This window comes from Maylandia zebra, linkage group LG11 (assembly GCF_041146795.1).
Source record: "Maylandia zebra isolate NMK-2024a linkage group LG11, Mzebra_GT3a, whole genome shotgun sequence".
NCBI lineage: Eukaryota > Metazoa > Chordata > Actinopteri > Cichliformes > Cichlidae > Maylandia > Maylandia zebra.
The window spans coordinates 15,086,126-15,108,618 of record NC_135177.1 but is presented as its reverse complement, the minus strand read 5'-3'; the positions used below and the strand labels follow the sequence as shown (position 1 = coordinate 15,108,618).

Here is a 22,493-nt window from a genome sequence, read left to right as displayed (position 1 = left end):
ATTTTTAATGCTAAAATATAATTATTGTTTTACAAAAACACTTAAAAATATTAAAAAGCACATTATTTTTGATCACGATTTCATAATCACAGTTATTGCATTCGTGAACAGAAAAAATATGTTTAGTGGCTGAATGTTCAGATGATCTGTTCTTTGAAGCAAAATTGTCTCTGGAAGCCATTCTTCAGGAGGGGAAACACAGAAAAGGCTGAGGTATGCCAAATTACTCAAGAACTGGACTGAAAATCAGTTGTGACAAGTCTACTACAGTGAGTTTCTACAGCCTTCTGTAAAACACAGTGGAGGCTTTGTAAAGGAATGAAAAGCAGCCAACATCCAAAGAGAGGTAAATGTCCTTCAAGAAGCCTGGAGAACTATTTCTAAGGACTGCTTGTTTTGCACAGGGACATAAATATCACTATAACTAAGCCGCAGGTTTGCATCAGAACTAAAAAGTGCATACTTGAAGAACACCACCTGCCAAAAAAGAGATAAAGTGCAAGAGCATAATTAGCAAATGCAGAGCAAAATCATTTGTTATAATTCCACATTTGGGAATGTTTTTATTCTTACCGTTACGTCCCCATTCATAGCATTCTTAAGATAGATCTTCATATTTAAATAGTGAAAGAGTACTGAGTTCTCTGTTTGCTCAGATGCAGGTGTGCCAGGCTATTGGAATTCTTGTGAAGATTTATCTGACATGTGCATTAAGAAACAGCGAAAGAATAAGGAGTGTGATGCGGTCTGCTTGACCTTCAGTTATTGACGCTTCTCCGTCATCTTTTACCTTGCTGTAAGTGCATACGAAAAGCTCTTAGCTGATAGTGATAATAATAGAGATTATATGAAACTACAGAGTGCTTGGATAGCAGTGAGATGTTAAGCAGGGGCTGGTAGTCGTGACAACATAAGAGTTCTCAGAAGTTGACACCTGCCTGATCTCACAAGCAAATAATCCCAGACTGCAAAGTCTTTGCCCTGTACTCAAGGTGAAAGAACACTTTTACCTCGGTCGCCAACTTAACTCATCATTACTGATCATTCACAATAATCAAACCATCAAGTTTATGTTTTGGGGGGCGACAGCAAACATAAAGCCAAGTTGTGTCAGATTCCTAAAAACAAATAAAAGGCCAAAATGGATAAAAAGTTTGTGATTTTGCATTAATTACAAGTCGCAAAAACAATTTTATTTTTCCTGTCTTCATTGAGCAACTAAGTCATCACTCAGTGCAAGCTGGAAAAAAAATTAAGTGGACTCTTTAGTATTTAGTAACTGGTAGACTCTTGGGCACAGCGTGCTCACAAGTGCAGTGCTAACATGCTGATATTTAAAAGGCTGTTAACCTTCTTACTCCCACACTGTACAGCTGAGGCTGATGCAAACAGTTCATTTCGCGGATGTTTTGTCACAAACCGTTTTTTTTTTTTTAAATGGATTACTTAAAATGTAGACCTGAAAAGTCTTTGAATTCAGATGTTTTCACTCCCACTGCCACAGCACCTAGCCATACCTGCCTTTAAAAACATTTGTGAAAGAATGGTTTGGATGTCACTGTTTCAGCAAGTTTGGGAAAATTCTTCCCTTCCCTTGTAGATATTTCATTTTTAATGTAAAGTGGAAGCACCTAGAAACTACAGCATCTCAGACACTAAGTAACAGACACTAAGTAACAGATGCATACCTCTGGCTTTACACTTGGCACCATTGCACTGATAGGCTTTCTTTTCTCTTTTTTTTTTCTTTTAAGCGCAACACCTATAATTTAGCTTTCACTTAATGATTGCAGATCACAGTTTAGGAGGCATTAGTAGCAAAGTAATGACTATGGGGAAGTCATCATCTCTTATTAATTATGTAATACTGAGAGGAAAAAAAGTCTATTACATAACTTTATTGAATGGTGCTGCAGAGAAGTCTGTGGTCATTATTATGCTTCAGGTATTATCAGCACCTTATTATTTCAGCCTGTTTGCCCGCAGATACAGTATGTGTTCCATTCAGGGTGATTTGTAATAGCTGATGTCTCAGCAGAGGAGTGAAGGAGAGGGAATTAACTCCATCATCAGGGATCTCTTCAGCCTTTGTGGCAATGAGCACAAAGCCTTCCCCGAATACACAATGGCCAATTTGCTTTGATGGATCAAGAGTGTACAGATGGCATTCAAAGATGCCATGTGTTCAGCTCAGAGACCCTCAACATATATGATTTTCAAGTGTTACGAGCAGTCTCTCTATTGTAAATTGTCTAAAACATACTTGAAAGATGACCTTGAACAAAGTGGAAACAATCACTTTTCAGTTTACTGGCATCTATTATAAAAATCGAATTGGCTGAAATGGGCAACTTGTCAAAAATAAAAATGCTATTGTTTCCCTAATCAAGCTGAAATCATCGCCAGTGTTTTCAGTGCCTTCAGTTCTGAGCGGTTCATTCCCCCGTAACCTTGAAGGTTTTCTCTCGTTTACTCTCAATTCTGTCAGGAGCGGAAATAAAGCTTAGCAATTACTTTTCACTTTCTTCTTCTTCACTTCTGAAGCTGTATAGGTCACATGCGCCTTCATAGCATTTTTCTGGTGTTACGTGTCAGTGACTCAGCCCATGCAGTCCATTTGGGAAAGCCCATGCTGTTTCCCTAATGCATTTCTGGGAACAGACATGTACCTGTTGTAATTGTTTTTTCACTCCATTTTTGAAGTACAGGTGTATTATGCGATCACAGCGACCTGAAAGCACACCGGCACAGGAGGAAAGGTGATCCCGCTCGATGTGTGATATTCTACTACTGTCAAGAGCAAAATATGCAGAAAAGTAGATATTGGATGCCACTGCTGATACTCATTTGGATGACCTTAGATGCATTGTGTTTTCAGTTGAATTAAGCTATTATTCTAAACTAAGGAAACCACTTACTTTAATTGATTCTGGTTTACACAAGCTGCACACTGTTCAAGTTTCAACTGCTCATGCATCACTCATAATTACAAGAGCACAAATATTCACAGTGTGATATCCACCTAATCTGCAAAAAGTCATCATAGCTCATCTTCCAGCAAACACCGTGATACTGTAACACAAAAAGTGTAGAAAGAGAGAGAGAGTTCTCAGCAGATACGATGCAGTCGCTGTCTTTATTAAGCACACCCTGCTAGTACGGGGTTGGACTCCTTTTGTCTTCAGATTGATTACAGTGATCTCATTGTAATGTTCAAGAAACCAGTTTGAGGTGATGTGAGCTCTGTGACATGGTCCATTAACCTGCTGGAAGCTGCCATCAGATTATGGGTACACTGTGGTCATAAAGGAATGGACATGGTCAGCAACAATACTCAGGTTCGCTGTGGTGTTTGAAAGATGCTCAGTTGGTACTAAGGGCATGAAAGTGTGCCAAGAAAATATGGCCCACACCATTACACACTACCAGCAGAAACCTGAACTACTTTTACTAGGCTGGATGGATCCATGCTTTTCATGTTGTTCACACCAACATGACCCTATCACCCGAATGTTGCAGCAAAAATTAACATTCATCTGACCAGGCAACATTTTTCCTCTTCATAGCTGACAAGTGCGGAACTCAGTGTGGTCTTCTGCCACTGTTCAAAGGTGCTCTTCTGCATACTTTGGTTGTAATGACAACCTGGATTGAAGCAGCCCATCAGCACATCATTCTTGACCACGTCTATAAGACTAAATATGTTGACTTGCTGCAATGTGACTGATTAGGTATTTGTGTTAAAGAGCAGCTAAACAGGTGTGCCTACTGAAGTAGCCAGATGTGGTGCACACCCTGGACAGATCACGAGTCTGCCCCACACATTCACATCTATGGGCATTGACGTAGTCCCACTGAGTGCTTTTGGACAGCTTTGGAGGAAGCCAGAGTAACCAGAGAGAGCATGCAAACTCCACACAGAATGGTCCCGGCAAGACGGTGAACTTGAACCCAGGCAACAATGCTAGTCACCGTGCCGCCGGGCTGACCTATTTCTAGTGCTAATACAATACAAAAAAATTGATTAAATGCAGCTCATATTCACTATGAAATTGAGAAACAGAGCAATCCACACCTCCTTCGTTGGCTGACTTTTTGATATCCTCTCTGCAGTCCACACAGCTGCTCAGGGAAGTCAAATTTCTCTCTCCATCAGTGTCAGTTAGATAAAAGCCAATTCAAAGGAAATGAGGCTGCACTGTCTGTGCTCGGATGGAGTGAACAGCATCTTTGAGCGACTGACTGACTGATGTGTTTTTCTACCAAATGAAGTGAGGGTGTCTTTTTTGTTTCTTTTCCCCTTGTCGTGTGGAGCAACATGTGGCTTTGATGCTGATTTTGATTTGGATCCAAATGTAAAATTAGCAATAATAGCTTACCTTCAAGAAAGGGAACCTCATTAATCCCAAGCTGCACACGCAATTTTACCCCAACTCTTTTGCATCAGAGGCAGAGATGCTTTTATGGCAGGAATACGATCGCTTTGACGTCAACAAGAGTTTGTAGTTCTTCTGTTGCTGCAGCTGCCTGAATAGACGCCATTCAAGCAGGCAAACATGAATGGCAAAGATGATTTATAAATGACGCTGACGTCTGTTGCATTCATGCGCATGTATTAACGATATTGGACAATAAGCACACATGTAAACTCAGGGGCCGGCAGCAGCGGCTACTTCCGTTAAGGTGCACATCTCTGTGCAGGTGAGTCCATAAACAGACAATGAAAGAATGAGTCAAAGGAAGAGCAAGAGGAGTCATTCACCATACTACACCCTGTGACTCAGGACAGCCTTACACCGAGACAAGACACCCACATCATCGTCAGACAGACATTTAAACCACGAGTAAAAATGTGTTGCTGTGTGAGAATAAATTGGTAAGCAAGTTATTTTCTCCATGACAGCATATTTAATCAGGAGTAGCAGTTACTCTGACAATTTGTGCTTTGCATTAAACATTTCAGAGTTTGTCTAGTGCCAACAAAACACCACACAACAAAGTGATTTTGTCATCTTGGTGTTTAAATCACGCAGAAAAAAGAAAGCTTTCCTTGTGAATGTTTGAGCTGAGATTTACATAAAAGGACATGAATTTATTAGTTTATTTGTGTGTGTGTGTGTGTGTGTGTGTGTGTGTGTGTGTGTGTGTGTGTGTGTGTGTGTGTGTGTGTGTGTGTGTGTGTGTGTGGCTCTGCCTCTTTTTGCCTCTGTTACATTATCTTCTTTTACCTTGACATTATAGCTGAAAGTTCACCTCTATGGAATAAAATGTTCATTAGCCTCTAGAGAAGATCTTTGTAAGACTTTTCTTAAAAGATTTTAAAATTAAGACAGCAAAGGGGGAGATATTACATTTTGCTTTTTCTTGGCACCCGAGTTAATTGTAAAGTAACTCGAGAGCTCAGAGCTTTCATCAGAGATTTGGGAGTGCTACTGGTGACTAACGAAAACAACCAGTTTGCCAATGACAGCATATTAAACTGTCTTGGTTTTTCTCTCACTGCTCTTAACTCCAGCCTCCATCCTTCTATTCTCCATTTATCTACCAGATGCCCTCAGATTTGCTTCCAGATCCAGTCACCTGGCTTTGTCCCCTCCTTATTAACGCCCGTAAAGGCTGATCTTCAGCTTTACCATGCACCTGCTTCCCATTCAGCATTCCCATGAGGAATGCTCAGACCTCTACATTGGAGAGACCAAACAGCCACTTCACAAGCGCATGGCACAACACAGAAGAGCCACCTCCACAGGACAAGACTCAGCAGTCCATCTGCATCTTAAGGATAAAGGACACTCTTTCAAGGATGCCAATGTTCACATTTTGGACAGAGAGGACAGATGGTTTGAAAGAGGAGTGAAAGAAGCCATCTATGTCCACTGTGAGCGACCATCTTTGAACAGAGGCGGGGGTTTACGACACCAACTTTCTGCCATCTATAATCCAGTTTTGAGCTCCCTTCCCAGACGCCTTAACACCCACTCACATCCTGGGCCATCTGATCTCAGGAATTTGCATGATAAGGTGGGGCCAGGTTTCACAATGAACACACCCGAAACTCTGGCTGATTGGAACCCACACCCAGTTTCACACCTTGGCTCAGGCGATTAGAGGATCATCAGGGGGTCCTTTTGTCCCTCTGTGGGGGGTTACTCCCACTAGGTTTATATCTGGGACTCTCCACCATTTGACCTTAGAACTGAAGAAGCTTCTCGGATGAGAGGTGAAACGTCTTCAAGCAACTTAAAGAAGTCCAGACGCTTTTCTTTGCAAGCTCCTTTGACTACGATGACCTGGATGACTGAGAACCTTCACAGACACTTAGGCAACAACTGGTGTCAATTTGGCAGCCAAGGCAGGAAAACTAGACAGTGGCTCAATGCACTTGAGTTGGAAGTTAGGATTTAAGATACTTAGAAACAGCCAACTACAAAACATGCAAACTCATCTGTGAAAAAGAAGTGGATTGCAGGGGGCACCTAGCAACAATCAGGGCTCGCAGTTTACTCAACTATATTTCCACCTCACTGGTGAGGAAGTGTTGTGATTTTGCCATATTGTAAAAGAAGACGCATTAACTGAGTAAACTCATACCTGTCAAATGTCTGGTAGGAGATTTCTTGCACAAACATGATACTTATTAGTCTGAGTGGGGTTTATTTTCTGTACACTTTGAATAGACAATTTATGCGAAGGGAAACTGAAAGTTGATGGCAATATCACTCGTTTCACTGCTATTTGATCTACAAAAACTATCACAGATATTTTTTGATTAATAACCTTTATTATAATGAGTGTCACTTCACAAAATGTTCGCCTTGATGCTAGAATGTGAAGGGATCATTGAAGATATTGGTCACATGATGATCCAAAGTGGTGGGATAACAAAAATTGCCATTTGTCAGAACCCTCAGCAATCCAACCTCATAGAAAGGAAAATCAAATTCCCAGTTTGCTTCTGTTTACTGTTAGGCTTAGCAATTTCATTAAAGCTAAGAGGAGCCGTTTCTCTTATTTGTACTGATTTTCAAAGCAATAAAAAAATGTCCTTTGGGTGATTTTTATTTCAGCTGCACACCTGTGGATATACTTGGTGTTTCAAAGGGGATTAAATTACTGTTTTTATATTGATATTTGGCATCTTTGTACATAGAACTGCTTTGAAAAAGCTACATATTTACAATAGAAAACATCATTGCAAAGAAACCGGTCATTGGGTTCACTGGGTGGATTTGATGCCAGGACTCTCTATACTGTGTAATCTAAAAAAACAAACTGGAGGGATCTGAACTGGTGTGGGTCTGCTCCATGGTTTCATTCTTTTGGCACTTTGAGTTATACACAGTTATAATCAAGAAGGTGAGAGTTGGTTTGGGGTATAAATGAGGCTTAAGAAAATGCTACTTTTATAAATAAAGCCTCAGTGTGACATAAGAATTCGCTTTTTGAATAAACACAGTGAAATTTCATGTATGTGAGCAAGTGTTGTTTATGGAATAAGACAACTCCACCGAGGAAATGCCAGAGTTTAATGTGACTATAATACAAGCAGCACTGCATAAGACACAATCAAAAGCCTGAATATATTTCATAATACAATCCAGATATCAATATACTTAAAAGAGAGTTATATAATTGTTTTGTCAGATTTTGATTTTATATCACAGCTGTTTTAATACAGGAATCAGAGTCAAAAAGCAAGCCACACTAAACAAAATGACTAAAAGTTGTACAAATGTGTGTCTCTCCAGAAACTTACAGTTAGAAAGAATTACATTTATTGCATTTACTCACAAAATGGTATGTGCATACATTTGGTTTTACCATACTGTTTTTAATTCCATTTTTATTTATGAGAAAAAACATTTTACTGAGCATGGAGTAGATGAATTTTGAAGAAAAAAAAAAGAAAGAAAGTTTAATCCATAAATCTACATTTCAAAATGAAAATAAAACATGTAAGAAAATAGCCGTCACATTACAGTTACAGTATATTCATTGTACTCATGAAACAGTAAATACCAAAGGGAACGCAGGGATAAAATTCTCATAGAGCCTAGAAATTAAAAGAGCTCACAGCGTTAGCAGTAATAATAAAAAGTACACAAATAAAGCAGAATAAAAGCTGGAACCACTTAGTCTGTATCCTCTGATCTTCTTCTCCTGTACTTAGATATGCCTAAACATATGATTAATATTGATCAGTAGTCTATAATTACTAAAACAGTTATACTGTAATTTGGGGACTGCAATAAAAAGTGATATCAAACTGAAAATACATTCTTGATTAAAAAGAAAAATGTTGTTCATTAACTCTTTTTACGGAAATCAGTAGCTATGTTCCCTACACCATCAGGATGTGGTTTCCAAGCACGTCCTATTTAAAAAAAAAGAAAGAAAGAAAGAAAGAAAGAAAGAAAGAAAGAAAGAAAGAAAGAAAGAAAGAAAGAAAGAATCCTGAGTCCTTTGTGGGTATAATTATCTGTGCAGTCAGCAATACAGTGAGCAAAGTCATCAACTGCATCTCTGTCAGAAAAAGCCTCGACTCTCACATCTAAGAGCCTCAATGAGAGCGAGGGCAAGACTCGGATGACCCTGATTACCGGTATTTGCTGTTCTCAGGAGAAAGATGGTGCTGTGGACTAAAATCTTAAGCAGAGTATTTGTGGTTACAGAGAATACCGAGCAGTACTGTATTTAAAGCTCTCATCTTGTGTAGTTTAAATTATTTTGTTGCACTGAGATAAAGCTACTATACGGTGATTTGGCACATCACATATATTGTACAACATTAAAATTCTTCATTTCCATTGTTCTGTTGTTTTCTTGGTTACAAAGATGGCTACCAGGAAAAGTACAACAAGCATCGGTACATTCAACAGCCAGGCTGATTGATACAGCACAACACAATCTGAAAACTGTTTACGTAGCATCATAAGCAAGTACAGCAAGATTTCCAAAGACATATGTGAATATAAGCTTTAGCTTTTAGTATTTACAACCAAATGTAATAATAAAATACATTGTTTCTCAAGCAGAGTGCAACTTAAATAGTAGGTCTTTTATTTTTAATCTACGGTGAAGGACCATCAGCAGGGATGGACAGCTTACTTGAAAAATGTTACTCATTTAATACTCATGTATATGATCCTTGTCATGAGTGCAGTTAAGATGTACCTTATTTAACAACCCCAAAACACACACAGTGATGATTACAACTTCAATATGTAGAAAAACAATTAAAAAAAATCTTTTAGTTCCAGTCTTTCATATTTTTTCCTCAATGGGAGGTACAGCAGACTATTTGCCAAACAGATGGCTGTGATACTGACCACAAACTCCAGAGGTCTATTACACAAAAATATTGTCTGTAGTCATATGAAATTTGCTTTAAGATGATTATAAAGCATGTTTGATAGTTCAATCAAATCAAAACAGGCTCTTAAACCCTAAAGATGGACTACGGGGATTACAATCAAGTCATTGCCAAATAAATTAAGACAATGTTGATTTAGTCTATGGGCACCTATAGTTTCCTGGTAAACTAGTTTTGGCACTGGTTTTAATTCTCAATCTGGTGTCTGTAACAACAGACAAAATAAAGAAAAGTTATCCACTACAGAGTTAAATATTAGCCAACTTTCATTCAACTTAACTTGAAACAAAATTGTATGTTTCCATGATATTAGTGAGTCATGCTTGCTAATCTTTTTTAAAAAGGGCCTTTTTGGTACTAATTTAACTAGAATTCACAAGCACATTAGGACTATTAAAGACCTTCATATCCTAGACCCTTTTTATGAAACAAAAGAGTAGCTTTTTAGAGTTATTGCGCCATAATCACACTCCTGTCTTCGGAAAACCATTGTTTGCTTTCACTGTCCAGGTTTTCAGGGTTAACATTAGCATACCAAGCTAAAAGTAGTTAGCAACACGTAAACTGGGCTTAAATGTGTCTAGTTTATGACATGTAATTTGTAGAAACAGTTTTGGATGTAGCTAGGAGCCACCTGTTTTAGAAACAGCTAGCTAAGAGGAGCTCATTCAAGCTAGCTCAGCTAGCATGTTATCCTATACCTCTTTCATCACTAAAGAAACAAAGATGGCAAAACAACCACTGGATCAGATGCATGAATTTTGTGATCCTTTACTACTTCTTCATTGAATAATCCAAATCCTGCAAAATCATACAAGTATTTATTTATTTATTTAAACAGACTGTATTACAGGTATATATGTGTTGCTTCTTTTAATACAACTCTTACTTTTTATGAAAAATTTCCACTTATTAGACCTGCACCAATCTTGTTTTTCTTTTCCTCATGCAGAGTTTTAAATTCATTGATTTGAATAAACTCACTTTCTACAGTTTAAGAGAGGTCACTGTCGAAGAAGGATGACTTTTTCTCAGTTTCAGACAGGTTTTTTTTTTCCATTAGTGATGACATGTACAGTAGCAATCACAGCCAGATCAAAGAGGCAGTAATCGTGTCCTGCAGTCACTGGTGCCTTATCCCCTCTAGTCCAGGTGAAATTAACAGCGCTTATGTGGAATATTACAGCTTTCGCGATATCCATGCGACAGAAAAAGAAAAAGTCAAACATTTGTGCAGTTAGTTGAGGGCGGCGTATCCGCTTTGCTACGAATGTCCTTGATGTCATTGAGCGGGGAGTCACTGGTTCTAATCTGGCATTTAAACACCTGCTTATAGGCCTTTCTGAAGTTCTCCGACAGGAAGGCGTAGATGACCGGGTTGACTGATGAATTGCTGTACGCCAGGCAGTGTGCAGCCACCCGCAATACAAAGGAGGCTTGGTTTAGCGGGAAGGTCCCAAACTCCACCCAGAGGTGAACTACATGATGAGGGAGCCACGACAGGCAGAACACCACCACCACCACAAGCACCGTCTGAGCAGTCTGGGATCCACAAAGGAAAGGGAAAAAGGTAAGATTTTGTCAGTATCCACAAGGATAACAAATACAGAATTTAATATTCTATTTAAGCTTGAAGTCTTGTTTACGATAGAAGAATAAAGCTTGGAAAGTCATTGATGAGATAGTGGCATGTTTGGGACCAATCTGCATTGTAAAAATTGTGTGAGATCATTAACATCCTATAATCAAGTTCCTGCCCTCCAGTAGAAGTCTTTGAGACCATGCTCATTTTTAAGTATGCATTGCTTGAGAAACATTATGAGTTATTTTTGCTAACCAATATCTTAGATTTTGGCAGCAGTATGCACATCACTGCATTCTTATCTCTGCATCAGCAATGGAAGTGTGTGGAGAGATCTGTCAGACAGTCCATTGACAGCAAGTGAAAGAGAGAGAGAGTAAGCAGGCTCTGGCTTCAAGCCAAACTAAAGTGCGCTTCAGGAGACTTTGGATGACTAATGTCCAACAACTCAGAAGATAATGGATTAATATTCTTTGTTGATATGCCATTTTTCTTTGGCCTGAGGATCGAGGAGCTCATCACACATCAATAAACCTTCTCATACCCCCATTTACATTTAATCATTTTAGAGTTTAACAGTAAATACTGAGAACTTTGCACTGATAATATTATGATCCCATACCACAGACTTTAATTAATCAACATTACATAAGTGACTTTTAACATCTCTACATGCACATTTGGGTGATTCCTATTTGCAAATGCTACGTGTTATTTTTGTTAGGTTTACTCAGTAGCATGGCAATGTGGCATACTTGTTTAATTCTTAAATCTCATGACAGCTGTGTTGACTGTTCTGTTCTTCTGTATTACAGCTGTTTTCCCCCAAAAAAGTTAAGAGAGTTTTGAACATATTTATCAATTAGAAAACAATCAACTTAAGCACAGTGCCCAAGGCAAATAGTGCGTGAGCAGTGGATGAAGTTAACAAAGAACTGGTATGAACAAAAACAGCAGATCTGACCTTAGACAGCTGTTTAAATATTTTCAAGTACGGCCTAAAAACCTTGAAAAAGCAGACGTACTGTAAATGCCTTTTCACCCGACACTTAATGAGTCACTGGTGGCATTTCATCCACAGTCTGTGTCATAAACTCATTTCTGTAGCTACTTACAAAACCTGTAAAATGATGTGACAGTTATCATAAATCAAATTGTAATCGGAAGATTGCCGGTTCAAGCCCCGGCTCGGACAGTCTCGGTCGTTGTGTCCTTGGGCAAGACACTTCACCTGCCGCCTACTGGTGATGGCCAGAGGGGCTGATGGCGCGATATGGCAGCCTCGCTTCTGTCAGTCTGCCCCAGGGCAGCTGTGGCTACAACTGTAGCTTGCCTCCACCAGTGTATGAATGTGAGAGTGAATGAATAGTGGTATTGTAAAGCGCTTTGAGGGGTCCCGAAAAGCGCTATATAAATGCAATCCATTATTATTATTATTAAATTTACATAATATCCAAGAAGAAGAAATTAAACGATGTTATTCTTCCTACAAACAAAAAAAAAGGAAGAAAAACTAATTACATCCTCCTTGATTTGCTGAGGTAGTAAGAAGATTTATTGCAGGGCTAATTACTTCTCATCAAAGATAACGGAAATATTGAAAATCCTGAATCAGGAATTCGAGCTTTCCAAGTTTTGATGGGTATAAGTTAGAAATAATATTTAGCCAACCATCTGAGCAAGTAGCTGTCAGAAGTAACAGAGCTGATGTTAAGTGTAAAGTGAAAATATTCTCAACTAAATGAATATGAGTGCACAGATTTTCACCTCATTGGAGAGCATTCTGAGATGCAGTATTTTTACTGTTATGAAAAATGAAAAGCCTAATATGTCATTTCCTTGTATGACAACTATGCAACCTACAAGGTTTTAAAAACCATTTTTATGGCAAGCACAAAAAATGCCAGAAAGTTGCTAAATCAGCTGACTGTAAGGTCTCGATGGTAACCTAATTGTTTTGGTGTTGTAGATTTCAGCATTGCTGTTTGGTTCAGTCTAAAAAGGCACAATCTGTAAAGCAGAAAAATGACACCAATGAAGAAGTGCCAAAAACTGAAGTTCAGCTCGGTGCCACTTGACTCCAAAAAGCAAGTCTTTCGCCACAGACTCCTGTTTTGAAATGCTCAACTTTACAGCATTAAAAAGTATGATTACAGCCTATTAAAAAAGACAACTCTGAGTGGGGTGAATGTTTGTAGAATTTTTAATGGATTATCTGAGTAATTATGGCTTGCTGTGTGGAAATGTGTGCTGTGTGTGTATTACTTAGCAAAAATGTGTTGCTAGCATAGAGTTTAGCTTGCTATCCAAACTAACGTGTTTGCTATTAAAGCAACAGTTCATACTCTCATCTAAATGTGGTGCTTTTGATCCAAAAAAAAGCTAACATGACTGCCAAATGCAGAGTTTTAAACCAAATGGTGATATCACGGTGGATATGTCTTTTGGTTGGTAATAGCAGCAGGCAGCAGTATTCACGGGCGCTAAAAGAACGCTGCTGTGTGCATCGTTAGAATCACTGTTAGGAACTTCTGAGCATAGTGATGGAGTCAAACATTCCAGCCACTAACCTGACTCCAGATACTGTTCAGTGCTGTGTGTATAGGCAACATGTTCACATGAGCGACTTTAGAGTATAATGCTATTTTATATGGCTAATATTTGTGCGGTCTGATGAAATGCCCTGCGATCCTTATTTAACTGTAACAAAATACAGTACTGCATTGATAAATTACAATAAATATAGTTTTAAAAAAATATTTTACCAGTCACATGATACTGTAGGTAAACATTTTTGTCTTGATACAAGTTAGCACTGGCCAGAGAAATCTTTCTGACCCCAACACAACTACACAACTACACACATAGACACAAAGACACGGTGACTATGAACAGGTTCTCACAGTTTTAGCGCAGTATTACAGTAAAAGCAGGGTTTTGTTTGAATGGTGTCCATAAAACATTCACATCTTCCCCTAAACCCACAGAGAGGCAGTCGTTAGGTTATTGTAAACGACTGCAGCAGAAACACCTTCTGTCATAAACTTTTAGCTCATCACTCAAGAACTGATTTACCTAACAACCCAAAGGTGATTCTTTCGAGTTTTTAAAGTCAAAAATGGACACCAAGATGACTTTTCTTCAAAGAGAAACACAAGAAAAACTGTTATCATGTTGGGAAATTATCATTTGGCAAGTTTGTGCTACATTTTTGATATTTCCACAACTAATCATCACTAGTAATCAAAAAATATCATTTGGATTCACAGTTTTCTGCAGCTCTTTTTAAATGTTCATTCAACATTGTTCTCATTACTCCCGAAGTCACTGGGAAATTACTGCATGCTGTTGGGTGTCAGTCAATTCATTCAGTCTCCCAGGCTTCAGATATGCATATTACAGCCTACACACATTCTTAAATAATTTCAGAATGACTTGGCCAAACATTTATTTTTGTAATTATCTATAACCATCTGTGTTTTCCATCTGCATAACAGACTTAAACTCCTAAGATTTAACACTGTTTACTGCATGGCTCCTCAACCTCAGATTTAAAACAGAGAAAAAAATCCAGACACATATAATCAGAAAGGATTTGTAGCATATATGTGACACATATATAAAAAATCAACTCCTTGCAAAGACCTTGCAGAAAAGAAAGGTTCGTATTCCCTATGGTTTCCTAGATTTGTGTGTTGACAGTGTGTTGTGTTGTGACTTTTGAAGGCTGTGTGATTCCTCCTCTGTGAGGCTGAAGTCGATAAGAACATTGGTTGTGTTTCACAACAGCCATGGGAGCAACCTTGGTCTTCCCAGCTGCTTTTAACAATATATTTCACCAGCCTGACAGAGAGCAGCTGAGACCTAAGTTAAACCCATTTCTGCACAAATTCCCTTTGCTTTCACCAGATGCAATTTATTCTTTTTACCTGTTGATTTTCATCTTTTATGGAGGGAAACCCTTGGTAATATGTCTGTGTGCTAATAGTATGAAAAAGAAGATTAGAACCAGAATGTCAGTCGGATTTTTGCTCATCTGGCTCATCAGGATTTGATATGTTTTAGACGTAATGGATTTAATCAGCATTTTGAAAAATATGCAGATTTTCATTCATGTACAGTAAACTGATAGGACTCTGATACCTCTCAGTTATAGCCTACAACCCAGAAAAAGTGGGGAACAGCTAAGTTCACCGATTCATTTTATTGGGGTGTTATTTGTGGGATTATTTTTGACAGGCAGTAAGATGGAGACAACAGGATGTCCTGAAATGGTCTGCTCTTACATAACATCATCTTATCGCAGATTAAACCTTCAGGTCAGCTTTCAAGTTGTAATTGTGAGCCTGAGAAATTTGGTGTTTTTTGGACAAAACAGTCAGGTCCATAATTTACTGGACAAAGATGCATTTTTTTTTAGTTTTGCCTCTGTAAACCACCATAGTTAATATGTGATTGAAGTACAAACCCACAGCTTTAATTCAAGAGTCTGTGTATGTTCCCAGTCATCAAAGTCATGGTAGTCTAGGCCCTTGAAAAGAAGAAGCCTCGTGGATGAGAGGTGACGCATCTTCGAAAAACTATAATAAGTCCAGTCGCTGTCTTTTTCAAGCTCCTTGGACTTTAATTCAAGAGGTTTAACTTGACCCCAGAGGGTTTGCATGAACTGAGGACTGTTTTAAATAGAATAAGAATTGCAGTGACTGCCTGAAGTCTTGAACTCATGGACATCATGTCTTCCTCCTTTGAGATGCTTTACATTCAACCACCTTCCGTTGCTGCTTGTTTGTGGGTCGTTTTGTATTCAGTCTTGCATTTATGAACACAAAACGCTGCTCAACTTGGTCGAGCTCAGGTGACTCCGTTGGCATTTGAAGAACATTCCATGTCTGGGACTTTAGAAACTTGGATTGCTTTGCAGCTTTCGCTTATAAAACCATTTGCACTTTGATGCACTGTCTGATTGTTTTTGCAGCATTTTGCTGAATCTGACCAGAGAGTTTTCTTCATAATTCATCCTCCTACTTCTATCAGCGGTCATGTCATCAATAAACACCAGTGATACATTTCTACTGACAACCATAAGTTGTCTCCTCCAAGTTTTTACAGATAGTGCTGTATGCTTCACATCATGAGCTGCTTCTTTCATTCTCCATACTGCTCACTTGAGGTTATCCTGGTACAAGTTCATCTTCGTTTCATCTCCCCAAAGATTTCTCTGAACTCTGCAGACTCTTGTAGATGTTTTCTGGCAAAGTCTAAACTGCTGCTAGCGTAGCCAGTGGTAAATCTTCTGTTCTTGCATTCATGAAGGCGTACCGAACTCTTTGAGAGTGTTCTTTAATTGGTTAGATTTTGCAAAGTGGTTTATCTTAACCTCACACAGAATTTTGTCATCATGAACTTTAGTTATCTTCTGTTCTTACAGTGTTGCTGAGCTGGCCAGTTCATTCATTCTTTTGAAAAATGAACCAGATTATTGTTTTGGCCTCTCTTCAAGTTTTATGCTATCTCTCTGAGAGGTTTGTTTTGTTTTTTGGCCTCCCTTGCCAAACATCTGACACCGCCTTAGGTCTCATATTAAAAATACAGTGAAAAGCTATCAACTATAAATTCAACACTTTGAATTAACTTCAGATATTGTCCATCCCTCCATCCAGATAATGTGTCTGCTTCTTTTTTCATGAAAAACAAGGTAACGCTACTTACCTTCTCAGTCAATTGTCCAAATACTTTAGAGCCTCTGAAAATGGGACACTGTGTATATAAATTGCTGTAATTCCTTAACCAGTAAATTATCATTTTTACAAAGCTTCTTGAATTAAAGCTTAAAGTCTGCACTTCAATCATATCTGTTTGAATTAAAATCCACTGTGGTTTATTTGTCTAACAAAGTATAGACCCAACAGTATGTGCTACTTTGTTATATGAATTATGTTTTCAATAAATCTGTGGGAAAATGTCTGCAAAGCCCCCATAGTTTTAATTCATAGCCCAGTTTATACTGTTACGACAGGAAAGAAGTTCATTAGCACTGTACGCGGGTAATAGCAGCTTCCAGTATTTACTGTATGTTGAGATAAGCTAAGCCACCTCCTCGCTGTATTTTTAAAGGACTGATAAGAGATTTTTTTAATTAAATCAAGAAAGCTGTAAAGCATATTTCCCAGCACTCCAAGCTGCAGCCCAGACTATTCTTCATATAATATGACCAAGCCACTGTGGTTAAGTTACTGGTACCAGCCAAGTTAGTCTCTGAGTCAGGCTGCTGAGAAATCAACCAGGGGTTTGATTCACTGTTGTGCTTGTGCCAGAACACGTGTCAGTCCAAAAATAGTTTCCTCTTGAAAGTGTGTTTCATTTAGTGTCTGCCATTTCACACCATAAGAGGAAAGACAAAGAAGTGTAAGTAGCTTAAATCCCTCTAACCTGTTTGTAGATTAAATGATAGAAATAAAAGTAATAAAGTAATAACCTAGAACAGGGGTGTCGAACTCCAGGCCTCAAGGGCCGGTGTCCTGCAGGTTTTAGATATCACCTTGGGTCAGCACACCTGAATCAAATGATTAGTTCATTACCAGGCGTCTGGAGAACTTCAAGACATGTTGAGGAGGTCATTTAGCCATTTAAATAAGCTGTGTTGGATCAAGGACTCATCTGAAACCTGCGTGACATCGGCCCTCGAGGCCTGGAGTTCGACACCTCTGACCTATAAGGACTGTAGGTATTACTAAACACTTCTCCTAAGACACACTGGACTAATCAGAGAGATACTGCCAAGGAAACACAAAACATGCATATTCATCAAAAGTGCATACACATGATCCAGTTTTCAGTATAAAATTCTCATCTTTGTCAGTTTTACACCGGCTTGTATTTTTCCTCACTGCAGCTGCTGATTCCCTCTGAAAGTGTGTAAAAGTGCTCTCTTCTGACATTCATTTTAGTCTCTCAGTACCTGCAAACGTAATTTATGTATTACAGGGTTTAATGATTTGTTGGACGACCATTTATCACAAAGTTATTGGTGTGACAATCTCTTCCAGGACTCCCCGCATAGCAAACACAATAAATCATCAGAACATCAGAAATTCCCGATTCACTTTCCACAGTTGTTTAGGTTTCAGGTCATAAAAGCATGTTTCTAGAGAAGTACGCACGAAAGCACATGTAAATCCTCATTGGTCCATCTCCCCAACTGACCGGGAGTCTGTACTCCTGGCTTTGTAACATTGTAAGCAGTTATCAGATGCTGTGACATATAACAGACAGACGTATCGGTAATCAAGTAGGCGACTGCAGATAGCTACTCTCAGGAAAGTCAAATGACCTCCAAAGAGTATGATAGTTTAGATGGCAGCTTGATTGTGCATTACCTTTTGGCCATCAAGCTCAAGTGCACCAGTTAATAGTACACGTACACAATATTGCATTTATATTTATTATTCTGGCTACAAGGGAGAGTCGGAGGTAATGATTTGGTGTATGGCTATTCCTGCACCAAATTATAGGTGCTGGACTGTGGTCGGCCAAATACTTGAGTGAATTCTTATTCTTTATTCAAAAAAATGAATGCATAAACTATCAATGGCTATACTATAATGGCTATTCCCCAACCACCCAACACATCGCTATGATACGTACCTTTTTCTTTGATGCCTCTGACTTTTTGGACATATTTCTTAGTTTTTTGTGCAAGTGATTTAACACCTGTAAACAAGGGATACAGAAGTCAAATGTACATTTCTTTAGCAGTAATTCCTCTAATTATATCACTGACCTGTGTGAACAGCCTTTTCTTACCTTTGCATAACAGAAAGAAATGAGCAGCAGAGGCAGCACATAACCAAAGATAAACGTGCAAACCACATAGATCTTCTTCTGGTTCTGATCCGGCCACACTTCCCAGCAAAAGGTGTGATTTTCCCCTCTCTGAAAAATATTCTGGTAATACATGATAGGCGCAGCCATGGCCAGGGAGAGTATCCAAATCACCACCACACCAATAAGAGCGTGCTTCGCCACCCGAATAGAGGACGACTTTCTGGAGTGAACGATGGCAATGTATCGGTCCACTGACATAGCGGATAGGGTGAAGATGCTGACCAGCATAGAAACAGTGAAGAAGTAGTGGATGAATTTGCAAATAAACGCACCGAGCACCCAAGTGGGCATCATGTAGATAGTGGACTGGAAAGGGATGCAGAAGAGCAAGTAAGACAGGTCTGCTATGCTTAGGTTCAGGATGAATATGTTGGTGGTGCTTCGAGGTTTTCCCGGTTTGCTCCGGGCCAGCACGGTGATCACCATGGAGTTGCCCAGCACGCCGAGCGTAAAGATGAGCCCGAAAACCAGAAGCGTGATGAAATTATCCGTGCCGATCCCGAATAAAAGTTTCTCGTCCTCCTCCTCCTCCACACGGCTGAGGTTCCAGGGCTCTTCCAAGAGCCAAACAGAGTCTGTCAAGTTCATTATTTATTCTTTGCTCTTCGGATTAAGTTAAAAGGTAAGCAAAGGCACCTGCAGCTGGTCTGTGCTGCTTCATTGCACGGAATTTTCTGGGCAAGGGTTTATGGTCAGGTACGTTTCCATCAGCGTTCCTGCAGACAGTATTGTTGCTCTCCTGTGTCTTTGTGTCGAGACTTCGGTAAATCCCCCTCTTAGCTTTCTATATTATATTTGTGTATATTTCAAAGCGATCTCGGTTTTTGTGCAGCGTTAAATCAGCTTTGCAGCTGCGCGTTTTGGAGTCGCTCTCCCGGCGCGCACCTGACCCGAGCGCGCAGCGACCGCGCCGATCCAGTCTGTTGCTTCTTTCTCCGCGTCGGGACTTTTTCCTCTCAGATTAGAGCAGGGGCTGGGCTCTACCGCTGCACGTCAGCATCAATACCACCTCCCAAGAAATAGGGGGGGGGGGAGCGAGAGAGAGAGAGAATTAATGGAATACTGTTTATTCTACGTGTTTCCGAAACCATCCCATTAAAACTGAACGTCAAAGTAATTTTCCTTATCAGATTCAGTTTGTTTGTGATACTTTACGGCCAAGGTGCAAATGCTGCTCTGATCACAGGGCTGGTCTGTCAAATGTGCAATAAACCACAAAACAATATCGTTCGCCAGTCATGGTCTGATTGGCTTAAATGGCTTTTATCATAGAAAGAAAATAAACTGCCGAAACATGTTATAACAAATGGTACTTGGTTGCAGTGTCATTTTTATAATGTCTGCCTTATTTCACCCAGTAAAAAGGAAATGTACATTCTGATGCACTTTTCTGATTAGGAAAGCTCTCATTTGTCTTATTTGACCAGTTTTTAAGTTTTGGTTACTCAATAATATGAACAATAATCAAATCACAAGCAGACGAAGATTGTTTAGCAGATGTTGACCTTAGTGTGCATGTGTGTGTCTGTGTGTGTTCCCTCAGATTGTTGTGATCCCTCAGAAGACTTGGGGAGTCTTTTTTCAAATCCAAGTTGACAAGAATGTCATACATGAACTGTTAACTTATTGTTCTGTGAATAACGTGGCGGAAAAGCGACTAAAAATACATTATGGAAATAACACAGGGGCACGCTGACTTTTTTCCCTCTAAACAGCAACAGTGAAAATAAATTAATACCAGCCAATTTCCAAGAGTCCAAAGTGACATTTTCAAGTCGCTTGAGTTGTCTTGCAGGCAGCAATCAAAAACTAGAAGATGCGCTGTGTACTATTTAAAAAAAAAAGCAACGACAGAAATGCTGCAAATTCTTGCAAGAGAAAAGCAGTTTGACCGTTTTATTTTTTGCAGTAAAACTGCAAAATATCTGCCATTCTGCTAATAAATGTAACCACTAATCTCCAGCTCTACTCAGGATTTTTAGAATTTGCTCTTCATCTATAGAAATGTATTATTGTTGAGCACTACAGGTGAATCTCAGTGAATTTTAACCATGCATGCTCAGTCATCCTTACCTGAATGATTGAGCATGCATACAACCAGTTAATAAGCTCAAAGACCCTTAACAAGAATTGTACCTGATGTGAATTGCTTTAAATAAAGAATGAGTCTACCATGGTGCTCCTTACCCTCGTGCTGATTAGGAAAATGGATTTTACTGTGTCGCCTTTTTAATCCACTCTGTAATAAGTCAGCTGTTTGCACATGTGATTTTGTAAATTGTTGCTTGTTTATAGGTGAAGTAGCTTCAATATAGCAATATCGTTCATTTGGAGCCACATTTGGAGCTTCCTTGAAACTTTTAATTAAATCATTCAGACATTTTTTCCTTTGTGCGAGCTCCCGTGGGAACTTTTTATACAAAGCCAATTGCAAAAACGTTGGGAAAATGTTTCCAAAAATGTAATTAAAAACAGAATCCAGGAACATATCAGCCTATTTTAAATTTCATGACTGTGTGTTTCATGTGGGTTTTTACAAACTTTAGACAGGGTCATGTTTACCACTGTGTAGCATTCACTCTTCTTTTAATAACATAGACATTTGGGAACTAAGGAGACCAGCTGCTTGACTTTTGGGAGAGAAATGTTATCCTATTCGTGTCCAATACAGGATTATAGCTCCTGGAGTTTCTTTGATGTGTTTTCCTTTTCATCATGCTCCAAATGTTTTCGGTTGGTGAAAGGTCTGGACTGCAGGCAGGCCAGTTCCTCACTCTTAACTCTTCTGGTATGAAGACACGCTGTTGTGATAGATGCAGTGTGCAGTTTAGCATTGTTTTTCTCAAATATGCAAAGCCTTCCCAGAAAAGTCCCCACACTATCAGAGATGCAGGCTTGTTAAAAAGCTGGATGGCCAATCTTTGTCCAGAAGACAATTTGTTTATGTTTTCCAAAAGCAATTTCAAATTTTGAGCACAGAGCAGTATTTCACTCTGCCTAAGTCCATTTTAAGTGAACCTAGCAGCATGATCTTTATATAAGGCTTCTTCTTTGCATGACAGAACTGTAACCTGCATTTGTGGATGGCATGGAGATTTGTATTCACAGACAGGGCTTTCTGGAATTGTTCCTGCACCCGTGCAGTCATGTCCATGTTTTCAATGTAATGCTGCCTGAGGGGCCAAAGATCACTGGCATCCAATACTGACTTTCAGCTTTGTCCCTTGTGTATACAGAGATTTCTCCAGGTTCAAAACACTAGAAGTATTTGCAATTTTACATTGGGAAACATTATTTTGAAATTATTCCAAAATATTATTTCGTAAAATTTAGATGTAGTTCTTTTTTTGTCCTTTTTCCTTTTTTTTTAAGAGTGATGAACCTCTGCCTCTTTAAGATGCTCTTTTTATACCCAGCCATCTTACTGGCCTGTTAGACATTTGAGAAGTTTTCTATGTTCTGTTACGATTGAATAAAATACATGCTTGTGAGATTTAGAAATCAATGCATTCTGTTGTTTACATTTTACACTGTCTTTAAACTTTTTGGGAACTGGATTTGTAATACACTGTATTACTGTTTGCCTTTCAATGACACAGACAGGAAACATCCAGGAAGAAACCACTTCTGGCATCAGCCTCAAATCCTGAAGGA

General features: G+C 39.0%; 1 protein-coding gene across 1 annotated transcript; it reads right to left on the bottom strand.

Moving 5' to 3' along the window:
• Positions 1–7,517: 7,517 nt before the first annotated feature.
• LOC101486935 (galanin receptor type 1) lies at positions 7,518–19,812 on the bottom strand. The gene is made up of 3 exons (XM_004566794.4): positions 18,759–19,812; positions 18,600–18,665; positions 7,518–10,915 (listed from the first exon to the last, which is right to left on the bottom strand). The coding sequence occupies exons 1-3, from the start codon at positions 19,425–19,427 to the stop codon at positions 10,595–10,597; spliced, it is 1,056 nt and encodes a 351-aa protein (XP_004566851.1). The 5' UTR covers positions 19,428–19,812; the 3' UTR covers positions 7,518–10,594.
• Positions 19,813–22,493: the final 2,681 nt, after the last annotated feature.

Coding starts and splice junctions, on each gene's coding strand:
- LOC101486935 (XM_004566794.4), bottom strand. CDS start 19,427: ATGAACTTGACAGACTCTGTTTGGCTCTTGGAAGAGCCCTGGAACCTC. Junction 18,666..18,758: donor TTTCTTTCTGTTATGCAAAG/GTAAGAAAAGGC, acceptor CCTTGTTTACAG/GTGTTAAATCACTTGCACAA. Junction 10,916..18,599: donor CAGAGGCATCAAAGAAAAAG/GTACGTATCATA, acceptor TGTGGATCCCAG/ACTGCTCAGACGGTGCTTGT.